General features: G+C 33.4%; 1 protein-coding gene and 3 non-coding genes across 4 annotated transcripts; all 4 read right to left on the reverse strand.

The window, feature by feature from the left end:
- Nucleotides 1–451: 451 nt before the first annotated feature.
- TRNAK-CUU (transfer RNA lysine (anticodon CUU)) lies at nt 452–523 on the reverse strand. The gene has a single exon. It is a non-coding gene; the product is annotated as a tRNA-Lys (tRNA).
- A 361-nt stretch (nt 524–884) lies between these two features.
- TRNAK-UUU (transfer RNA lysine (anticodon UUU)) lies at nt 885–957 on the reverse strand. Its single transcript has one exon. It is a non-coding gene; the product is annotated as a tRNA-Lys (tRNA).
- A 3,595-nt stretch (nt 958–4,552) lies between these two features.
- LOC136971150 (uncharacterized) lies at nt 4,553–6,355 on the reverse strand. Its single transcript, XM_067265635.1, has 4 exons — nt 5,993–6,355; nt 5,795–5,920; nt 5,624–5,717; nt 4,553–5,554 (listed from the first exon to the last, which is right to left on the reverse strand). Exons 1-4 carry the CDS (start codon nt 6,193–6,195, stop codon nt 4,694–4,696), a joined length of 1,284 nt encoding a protein of 427 aa, XP_067121736.1. The 5' UTR covers nt 6,196–6,355; the 3' UTR covers nt 4,553–4,693.
- An 824-nt stretch (nt 6,356–7,179) lies between these two features.
- Nucleotides 7,180–7,261, reverse strand: TRNAS-CGA (transfer RNA serine (anticodon CGA)). The gene has a single exon. It is a non-coding gene; the product is annotated as a tRNA-Ser (tRNA).
- Nucleotides 7,262–12,212: the final 4,951 nt, after the last annotated feature.

Genomic DNA, 12,212 nt, shown 5'->3' on the forward strand with positions numbered 1-12,212 from the left:
GTGTTAACTTAGTTGAAAATTAAAACATTCGGTGAAAATTCATATACAGAAGTTAGTAATTCACAATTATAATAAATTAAGGAAAGCAAATTTTTATTTAATTAAATAACGTGTGTGTAGACTAATGTCAAATTAGTAAAGAAACATGGAATATTTTCTTTTTTTCGAGTACGTTCGATTGGAAAAAATTCGCATAGTAATGTGAATTCTTTATTCGGCGTTTATAAAGAAACATTTTATAAAAGAGACATCAGCCCATTCACTCACTGCTATCGTGTTCCAGGAAAGTTAAGTCGATCAGTAATGCATATAATTTAAGAGACATAACGCGCTACGCTATCGTGTGGATGAATGTGCATGACAAAACAAGAACATTTTATTCATAAAGACACAAGCCTTCAGTTTCAAATACAGCAATGACCAAAATGCGCCGAACGACGCAAAAACGTCTCGCCCGATCGGGGATCGAACCCCGGACCGTTAGGTTAAGAGCCTAACGCTCTACCGACTGAGCTAACCGGGCTCCTCCAACGACTTTCATTTTCCACCAGTGCAATATTCTGTTTCTGTGTCAGAAGAACGCTGTCATCATCATCCGATTTTCGGAGCGTATTTCAAAGACAGTGTTATCGAATTGCAATAAAAGGATTCGTCGTCGAGAGAAAACCTGAATGTAATAATATCAACGCACGTACAGTACATAGTCTGCCGAATAAATCTGCTATTTGTTCTGCCTACATGCAATATCCAAGTCAGTGTCGTTGCAAAATATGCAGTTGCAAGTTTCCGTGCATTCGTGAGTAAGTCTTTGTAAAATGCGATTCGATTCCAGCAATCCACACCCAAGATCGGCAAAACGAAGAAAAAAAAAAAAAAAAGCGAACCGCCCGAACAGGGACTCGAACCCTGGACCGTTAGGTTAAAAGCCTAACGCTCTACTGACTGAGCTATCCGGGCTCTTGTCTACTAACTTTGCTCTCGACCTGATAACGCAACCGAGCATCATTGTCCACAAAAATATCTGCCATTAATAAATGTTCTAGCCTGCGAATTATCGACATCTCTCTTAAAAACATACCTTTCGCAATTGTCTCGAAATTTGCCGACATCAGCACGCATCTAGTCATTGCCGATCACTTTTGCCGTCTGCAATTTTCCACTAGATCCGAGTGCAAACGGAGTCTGTTTGTCTTCCAATCACTGCCTGTCGAATCTCATGGGGATGCGACAACGCTCGACGAAAACGCGACTGCTGTACTCCAGATCGGATTAGCATATTCGATCAGGTCGACAGCTGCTATACACTGATGCTGGTTTGCTTTCGCAACGGCATAAAAAAATTTTGGCCCTTTGCGGAACTGCTACCGCACATCGCGGTTTAATATTGAATTGAATAATTTACATATTGCAATATGAAAAATGGTTACATTAATTATTACATTCACTGGATTTAGTAACACAATATCAGAAACAATACACACATGCCGCAAAACTCGAACTGCTTTCATCATACCGCAAAAATACAGAAGAAAAAGTAAACACGTTATTTTTACGTGGTCGGATCCAAAAGTTCGAGGACGGCTTATAGTTGCTTGCTTTGAATAGTTTAAACCACCGACGCACTATCACCTGCAAAGTAATCCACTTGGTCGACGATACATCGTTTTCCAGCTCTGGTACAGCTCGTGGAAGCTTTACTGTAAGCCTTCTTTTCAACTACATGTTTCCTGTCATGCTGATTTTACGTCATTTGATAACTGAAAACGTTTCCATATTTTTGAGTCATCACGTCCTTCATACTTTACTTTTTCTCATCATTAATTAACGGCTCATTTGTTACTAAGTAGAGGAAACATATTCGAAACGAATAGGCGTAATATTTTTATGTACAATTGCTTTTCGTAATTGAATTTTTTGAGGATTTTTCCACCGTGTGAAAAACGTGTTTTCAAAATGTGCTGGCAGACCTCGGTTTAATGTGATTTCATTTTTCATGCGATTGTTTTATCACAAACGTCCAACTTATTAAAAGTATATTTTGCTCAGTAAATCTGATTTTTTTTTATTTTATATTAATTGCTTACATTAATTTTTTCTTCACTCGTCATTACTCTTTTTTTTTTTTTTTTTAACTCTTTCCGCCCTGTGGGCACTAAGAGGGCCTTTTTTAGTAGGCCCATTATGGGTTCGGCCAGGCTCACAATGGGGCGACCGGGTGGTGAGGGACGGGGCCCGACATATTCGAACGGACCACCCCCCGAAAAATTCCTGGGGATTATTCGACCCGTTCGGATTCGATCCCGGGTCCCCCAGAGCGGTAGTCTGCCACCTTTACCGCTCGGCCATCCGGCCGTCCGTCATTACTCTTAGAAATATTATTATCAGTTCTAAATTAACCAACCAAACCGATCAATTGTCATCTAAATTGAGCTTTCTCGAAAAATCATTGCCACTAATTGTGACATTCGGCTTAACAATGTCCAAAAATACCTAAATTCAAAAAGTTCGTAGACTCAACTTACCGATAAAATTACTGCAAATAATGAGTAACTGAAAAAACGCTTGAAATCAAAGACTTTAAATCGCACGACCAAAAATCTAATTGTTCGCAATAACAATAATCGCAACAAATGGTCAGAGTTTCATTGTTGCGTCGCCACGAAATTTAATGTAAGGCCAGGAACACACATGCGTAAAATTCGGCGTAAAATCTAGCATAAAACAGAAAGCGTAAAAATTTTTCTGAAATTTTGGCTGAAACAGAACTGAAAGTAGAGTAGAGCGTGTCTCTACTTTTTACGCGCGTAGAATTTTTACGCCAAAATTCCTCCAATAAAGAGAAGTCTTTTCTGTGACGTCAAAGTAGACACGTGGTTTTCATTCTAACAATGGCGACAATGATGGTTAACCCTACAATTGTTACGGTGTCTAAAAAGCGAAAAATCAACGAAATAGAAGAGTTTATAGAATATGTTCGACCCCATCAGTGTCTCTATGACAAAAAAAGTGTCGCATATAAAGACACTGTGTACAAACAAAGTGTGTGGACGGCCATAGGTGCTAGATTTCAAATAACAGGTAGGTCTAGTAGAATCGATATATAGGCTTAGTATTTAGACCACACGTTCTTTATTTCAATTCGGAATACAAGTCTATTAATTTAAATTTTCAAAATTATAGCAGAGGCGGCGGAGAAAAAGTGGAAGGTCCAAAGGGACAGATACATGCGAGAAAAAAAATTAATAAAATGTAGCAGCGTTAGTGGCAGTGGCAGTGGCAGTACAGATATATATAGACCTCGATGGGAATTATTTCCTTTAATGGATAGTATATTGGGAGGATATATTGGCTGCACAGAAACGTGAGTATTAATACATTTACTCTACTCCTCCAGAATCTACTTTAAGACACTTTACCATCATTAACTAATATAAATGTTTATCAAGGGATATTGGTTCTATCATTTGGTTGGTCACTTGATTATATTAAAGTAGTTATTATAGTAAAATGTAATAAAACTTGTGTTTAAACAAAAATAAAGTTAGTACCAATTGATTGTAATACTAATAATTCATTTAAGCTCTTTTGACATCATTTCTATGATTTGAAAGTTCTCTCATATAGTTCAAATGACTACATTTCTTGTCAAATAAATAAATTCATATCATTGGATATCATTTACCATTTACGACTGATTACAAATGTTTTTATTAGGGTAGATAGACCTATGCGTAATCTGTAGACCTATCTGTAGACCCAGTGTAATAAGTTGTTATTATCTATATCAAATTAATATTATCTATATCTAGTTATTGTATATGTGTATATATAGTTGCTATTATTACCTATAAGTACTAGTTATTAGTTTAAAAAATATTTTGTCTTAATTTTATCATAAATTATTTATATATAGTATTTTTTTTATTTCTTTTAGTACCCTAAATAATGAAACAAGAATAGTTGAAAATGATAATTATGTTGACAATGTTGACACAGAGTCAACACAATTATCATCAGAAAATTTGTCTCAGATGACCCAGAATGATCTAGAAATTGCCCAAAATATTGATATTAATCAAGAAACTGAGTCAGACCAGTAAGTTGTAAATAAATAAATAATAATGATTTTAATGAAAAAGAATAAGATTTTTAATGCATGGGTTTTGTTTCAGACGATATCAAAGCAGTGATTCTAATAAAAGTTTCAATCAGCAAGAAAAAAGAAGAAAAAAATCAGATACCTGTAGTAATCAGGATTATTATAATAATGCTCTTTTATCCTTGTCATCGACATCAACAGCAATAAATAGTTTTTTGGATAGGAGTTGTAAGTTCAAATTTATGAATATAGGCAAAATATAGTACAAAACAATGACAGATTTAAAAGTTATTTTTTTTTATTTTAGGTAATGTGTCACAGCCTGACAAAATTGAATTATTTTGTGAGTCTTTGAAATTAAGATTAAGAAAATTGGATGCAAGAGACCAATTTAATGCCACAAAAAATATTGAATTGTTGATGTTAGATCTCGAAGGTCAAGAAAAATATTTTATGTAATGTAATCAGAAATAATAAAATAATTTTTCAAAGTTTATAAAATTGTCTTTATTATTACCAATGAAAAATTTAAGTAGTTTATACTGTATAATTACAAATATTAACTTATACAAAATGAATTGTTTAAAAAATTTTTTATGATACACCTGGATATATCTTGCTATTCTGCCATGGTACAGATCCTTCATTACACAAGTAAATAGCTAGTTTGTCACGCAAAGATTTTGCATTTATGCCATGCATATTGGATCCAAAAGAACAATGTGAAGAATTAATATTTCCATCTTGGCGCCATAAACCTGGTTGAAAATTAAAATTATCATCATCATAATCTGAGAAGCCTGGGGGATTGTAAATACTTGCATTTTCTGTCAATAAAAAATTGTGTAAAACAAGGGCAGCAGCAACTATTCTTTCTATTGTTTTCTCACTATAATTGAGTGGTCTTTTAAAAATTCTAAAGCGCACCGACAGAATTCCAAAAGCATTTTCTACTATTCTTCGAGCTCTACTAAGGCGATAGTTAAACACTTTTTGAGGATGAGTGAAAGCTGATCTCCTTGGATAAGGTCTCATTAAATTTTTTTTAAGAGGAAAAGCTTCATCTCCAACAAAGAAATATGGAAATACTTTATTAGAATTTAATAATATATTTTCATTTGGAAGATTTAATTTTTCTTCTGAAAGCTTTTTTCCAAAAGAACTTCTTTGAAAAATCCCACCATCACTTTCACCACCCATGAAACAAAACTCGACTGAAATAAATTTGTACTCATAATCAGTCACAGCTAATAAAATTTTGCTAAATGATCCTTTATAATTATAATTTAAGCTTCCACTGTTTTTTGGGCATTGAACTAGTATATGCTTGCCATCAGTGCTCCCGCAACAATGTGGTAGCTGCCAACGAGATTCAAAGCCTTTAGCAATTGCTTTCCATTCGTTTTCATTATCTGGCATTTTCATATAATCATTCTTTAAATTGTTCCAAATAACCTATAATAAAAATAATAGCAATTTATAAGTTAATTGCTATTCAAATTTAATAACAATTTTAATTTATACCTTCGTAGTTTCTTCGATTATTTTAGCAATTGTCGATCGTCCTATTCTAAATGAGAAACTGAGGCTTCGAAATGTCTCACCCGTTGCAAGAAATCTAAAAAAATATATGTTTTATGATAAAAGTATACTAAAGACTTAACTAATTTTACAAAGTATGAAAGATTAACAAACCGTAAAGTTACAGCTAATCTGTCTCTAGCAGATATGGCTTCTCTCCATCGTGTATTTTTCTTTGTTATATTTCTTTCTATTTTTGACAGCAAATATTCGAATAATTCTGGTGACATTCTCAGAAATCTGAAGATTTTAAAATTTATTATTTTGAAATAACCTCAAACAGCGATATGTAAAAAAATACAATTCACTTACTGTATATAGTATTCTCGATCGTTAAATTGTAGTTCCGGAATCAACGTATTATTAAATCCATGTAAATCACGCTCTCGAAATAGTTTCCTAACCCACCAGCGTCTCTTTTGGCGTTTTTTAATAAAATCATTTCTTAAAAGCATCAATGATTGAGCGGAATACAACCACCAACAAATAACAACGTCAGATACTGAAGGCGCCATTTTACTAAACTACTTATGACGTTGTTACATTTCCGTTTCCTATTCGGCCAAAATTTTTACGTATGTGTGTCCTGGCTTAAAAGCGTAAAACTGAAACTGAACTGAAAGCTGATTTCTGTTTCAGTTTTCTGCCACACATTTTTACGCATGTGTGTTCCTGGCCTAAAACGTTTGGAAATTTCAGCGAATTTCGTGATTTTTCAGCCTCTCTGTCGGATTATCGCGGAACATTCCCTGCATATACATTTGTGTCAACAGCAATATGAATTCAAAAATGAAATATTCTCCTGTTTCGTGTCCGTATAAAGAAAAATAAAAATTTCGATTTTATGATAATTCTTCGAACCGAAAAATGAATAGACTTCGAGTCTAGTAACACCGTTTTAATCTACCTTGTTAAATTTACTGAGTGACCCTTTCTAGTTTATGAATAATATTGAAATTTTGTTAAATTAAGGTGCCCGAATTTTACAGTTAAAAGCTTGTACGTGATAAAGACTAGGAAGCGAGTCACGCTCTGAAATATACAAGAGATAATGAGATTTACTGAGGGACTAAACATTCCTCTTGAAAATGATTTATTTTTGCATTTATGACGAAGTCGAAACTTCTTTTTAGATGTGTTAAACTATGGCTTAGACAAAAGAAAAGAGGAAGTACATAGCTAATATGAAATATTTTATTTTCGTAATATCTGAAGTAAAAAACTAAGAAAAATGCGAATATTGTAGTCTTAATTGTGACAGAACGATCGACATTAAAATTATTCAATTAAACAATAATTTGTTTTTTCCATTTGAAACACGTTTTTTATATTTGGATACCTGAAATTACAAATTAATTGATTTCTTCCGACCTATAAAACGATGGTATTAAAAACAATGTTTGCAGCATTAAATATACTTTAATATACGGTTTGTCGAATATAAAAATTCTCCGTTAATGTTATAAAAAACAAAACAGATAAACAAAAATTACGGAAAACGCAGTCGACAGGATTCGAACCTATGCGGGAAGAACCCAACGGATTTCGAATCCGTCGCCTTAACCACTCGGCCACGACTGCTCTCTGCGCTTTCCCGCAACCCACGATTTCACGTAAGTCACGTTTCATTACGTTTCGTGCGAAAACAGCCCCGAATTTCATTCTCTCTCGACCGACGCATTCCAACGGAACTGCCGCAACTTTTACGTATTTCCTGTAAATGCAGCGTTCGTTCAACTGTATAGGTTTTTCTTACAACACAACTATATGAACTGGTGATTCGCAATTCTCCACAAATCGGATTGAATATAAAGAGACCAGAACGACAAACTACATATTGTCTCTCTTCTCTTTGCTTATTATTCTTATTGTACAAATCTACCGAACAGCATATTCGGCTAGCCGGAAACATTTTTATGCATACGACTGCATCGGCAAAGTTACAGCAGCGGAAAATTATACAACTACGAGATACCGTTTCTAATTTACAATTACGTTTTCTTGAACATTCTGAACATGTACTCATAGCACGTATTCACTAGAAAAAACAAAAAATTTGCAATGACTAGAACGTTTTTTATCTTACGTGTAGATAAAGTATATAGGAAAGTGTAAAATGTTTCGTTTTTGTGTGTAATAACTCTAGGTATTTTTTATAGATGGAAAAGCATTTCGTGTATCTCAACACAAGTCTTATAGCATTGTTAATAATTATGTAATCGTTTACACAATGAACAATGCAGTGAAAATGACCAGTTAATTAATAAGATTTATATGAATAAATTCAAGATTATTTTTTATACAATACAAACGATTCACTGCATAAATATAATCATTATTGTTAGCTATAATTATCAATAGATAATAATTACTTCCTTTAATTTTTGATAGATTTATATAGTTGAAAGATCGCGCCACTATTTTCTATACAATGAAATTTATTTTTTAACAATTTTTATCGTCTGTGTCAACGCAGTGATAGGCACTATCAGACGATATCATTCGCAATCGACAATATCATTCATCGCAGTGATAGTGCCTATCACTGCGATGAATGATATTAATTGGAAATACGTAGTAACCATATTTTTATTTAAATATTATAAAACTACATCAGATAACTGTTTCACTTTGCTAATATTTTTTTATCGGTAGCGCAAAAAATTTGAGGTTCTTTTAAATTTTTTAATAATTATAGAAAGAAGCATATTCACCATAATACTTTATTTATAAAGCACGAAATTGTCAGTAGTGTTTGCATATGTTCTGTCCTATAATTATTTTCTTAAAAGTGAATTTTTTTTGGTGTAAAATCTAAATGTTCCGAAATGTTATTTGCTTTGACTAGCAGTTGAGATTTTATTGTTTCATTGTGCGATCCTTGCTTCACTGTAAAGCAGAATACATCTGCTGAAAAAGATACGTACGCTCTATTTTTTCTAACATAAAACGTTTCTGTTGTGTCTGAGTTATATCCTAGTAATTACTATCTAACTATTATTTTTAATAATGAAAATATGTAATCTATTTCAATAAAGTTAACAATAAAAGAAAGCAATATTTACACAAGGGTTTCCTAACCTATTTCCATGTATTGATCTTTAAAGAAGTGTTTTTATCGACTCTATTTAATATTATATACTATATATTATGTATAAGTATATATGCAACAGTCTCGTATATAATTTTTAACTCCTTAGATTCAGCATTAGTGTTTTATTTGGAAACGTTTTCCAAACTTTTATTCTAAAAACGAAATAAAATATTTTATGAGCCTGAATTTGCAGCACAATGTTCTATCACACAGCATATAAAATTTATATCAGAATTGAAAAATGGAAACACTAACACTCAATGAAAACAATAAAATCAAAATAATTCAATATAGAGTAGTTTATTTAATTAAGTTTATTACATAAAAGAAAGATCAAGATAAATCATAAATTATATCAAAAATAAATGTGTCTAATTTATAACTGCTGTAAGGCCGAGATTTCACCCCCCCCATCGGCAAAGTGGCTGTCGAGTTAGAGCCATTAGATCGGTAACTTATTTCGAAAACAAGACCGAGGTGGCCGAGGAATGGGTGCGAGAGACGATTTAATTGCTACAGTTTCCCGACCTAATTGACAGATCCCCGATCGTACTGTACATCGCGGGAACGACTGAGGGTGTGAGGAAATGACCCTTGTGTGGGGGTAGTTGACCCGCCACAAGAGTCAACTACCCCCACACAAGGGTCATTTCCTTACACCGCAGAAGATTAGTGTTGGATTTTTTGAATATGCGGGATATATACAGTAATTTTATATGGTACAGAATCATCTGTGTCTAAAAGTTATACTTGTTTGGGCGAAATAGGATGTATTGTAATTGATTTAGCCTTGGTTAAGCCTACTCGGTTATGTATTGTTACAAGTTTTTCCGTATTAAATAAAGTATATTGTAATCATTTCTCAGTTAGTGTAGTTTTAGATTGCAAACTTAAAAAGAAAATACGAGAAGCGTTCAAAAGGTCAACGGGTGAGAAAGAGAGAACTTTTTGGTGAAAAGAAAGTAGCGAGATGGTAAATCATAAATATAATAAGTTATTGTGTGCGATTCAGAGTCAGCCGGTGTTAAAGTTCGGGGTACTGGATTATTTAATTGAATCCTCATTTTCAGATTGGTGAATATCACTATAGTGTATTGTTGTGTAACTGGATGTAATGCTAGTTCACTCAAGAACAAAGGAACGTCATTTTTTAAAATTCTCGGCATTATTTGTTATCCAGGACCTCAAACTGAGGAACTTTCACGACGAAGGCAATCAACACGGCTATTGAGAATTAAACGGAAAAATTTCAATACGGATAAAGTAAATATCAATACAAGAGTTTAAGAAACATTTCATTGCAACTGTTTACTGATAACCTAATTTATTGTTTCTTACAAGAGTTTCTAAGAAACAATAAATTAGATTACTAGTCAGTGGCGTAGCGTAGTGGGGGCGGCAGGGGCGGCCCGCTCCGGGCGGCACTTTTATGGGGCGGCGAAATTTCACAATAAATAATAATATCTTGTAAAAATACCTAAATAAGGGGGCGGCGAAATTTTCCTCCGCCCCGAGCGGCTGACACCCACGCTACGCCACTGTTACTAGTTATCAGTAAACGATAAGATAAACTTGACCACGAGTATCATAAACAACCGATATCACAAATCCTTTTGTTAATATCGACAAAATAAGAATAAATAATTTTAACAACCGCAGATTTTAGTACGAATAGATAATGATTGTGTTCTTACTTTATTTTTCACCATTCAATTTGTTTTCTCAGTGCATGCTTGTAATAAATATACAGTAGAGTTAATGTTAAAGTGTTAAGATGCTACTTTTGACAATGATTTTTTTACATTAATAACAAATAATCCGTACATAGCAACCTTCAACTTGTTCCTGACAAATTCATATTTGTTATTTATATATAACATACCATAATGATAAGTTATATTTTTAATATTAAATATTATACATATATATATATATATATTAATCTTATATATAAAATTCTCGTGTCACAATGTTAGTTACCGTACTCCTCCGAAACGGCTTTACCGATTTTTACCAAATTTGATATGCATATTCAGTAGGTCTGAGAATCGGCTACTATCTATTTTTCATACCCCTACACCATCTCCCCCCTTTCAAAAATATATTTATATATAAATTAAGGCTTTTATGTCCAACAGATGGCGCTACCTTCCGACGAACTAAGTTTGCTTTTCTGTCAGGCATTATGCTTTTCTGTGAGAATGGACTGAAGCAGATCATTTTCTATCTATCTATATAAATAATATATAACGTTCGTTTGTTCTTTTCTATGTTGTTTATATTAGTTTTAGTTTACGTTGTTTAGCATCGCGCGTGAGTTCTTTTGTATTTTATTTAAATTTGAAATTGGTTATTCGGAACAGTATTCGAATGTTGTTAGCCTGACGATGGCCATGGAATGGGCCGAAAACGTTTGTTTATGATTAAAGTTAAAGGTTCTCAGCATCAAGGTGTTGTTGTCTTACAGTGTAATAGAGTCTGAGTGAGGTTAGGAGAATAACTATTAATTATTCCTATTTTATTAAAATTATTACTTAATATAAATATTAATATAAATAAAATATAACGTTCGTTTGTTCCTACCGATTCCTTTGAAATTTTGACACAACGTTGCATTCGAATACGCACGTGTTTTTATATAATATACATGTCGAAATTCCCTTCCAGTGGGGGGAGATGGACGGGATTAAGGCTTACCGTGAAGAACTCGGCTTCTATTATACTATTTTACATGCGGTTTTTTGCGTTTTTAATTGCGTTTTAATAGGTTACGTCAACAGAATATACACTAAAAAGGGATTTTTCGATATTCCCCAGCGGGAAAAGCGACGGGATTAAGGCTTACTGTGAAGAACTCGGCTTTTATTATACTATTTTAGATGCGTTTTTGATTGCGTTTTAATAGGGTACGTCAAGAGAATGTACACTAAGAAGGGATTTTTTGAAATTCCCCCCACGGGGGAAGTGTTATACATTTATAATAGATACATTTTGAGCCACAGCAACGCGTGGCCGGGTCAACTAGTAATAATATATTATTAAAAAAAGTTTTTTTTATCCCAAAGGAAAACCTTCGTTGTTGTGTGCCAAAATTAAACATGGGGTACGAGAGTTGCCATAACTCAACTGCATATCAGAAGCGTTATGAAAAAGCACGTAATCACGTTTGTAAGCTTTCATTTGTGAACGAGTGTAGTAATTTGTCGTCAAAACCAAATAGTTTATGATGTCACCAAATTCTACTTTAAGCACAACTCTTGATCTACAACGAAGATGCTGTCTTGAATCTGCTTCTTAAAAATGCTGGCTTCGTATGGATCGACACCTTGACATAACGAAGCTTTCTCTTCATATAAAGCAGCATCTCTTTCTGTCAGACTGCAAGAAAAGCATTTTTTCTTTTCTTTTTTTCACGTTTAAAGGAGTGAAACGGGATTG

This window comes from Centruroides vittatus, unplaced genomic scaffold (assembly GCF_030686945.1).
Source record: "Centruroides vittatus isolate TY-2023 unplaced genomic scaffold, ASM3068694v2 contig_233, whole genome shotgun sequence".
Lineage (NCBI taxonomy): Eukaryota > Metazoa > Arthropoda > Arachnida > Scorpiones > Buthidae > Centruroides > Centruroides vittatus.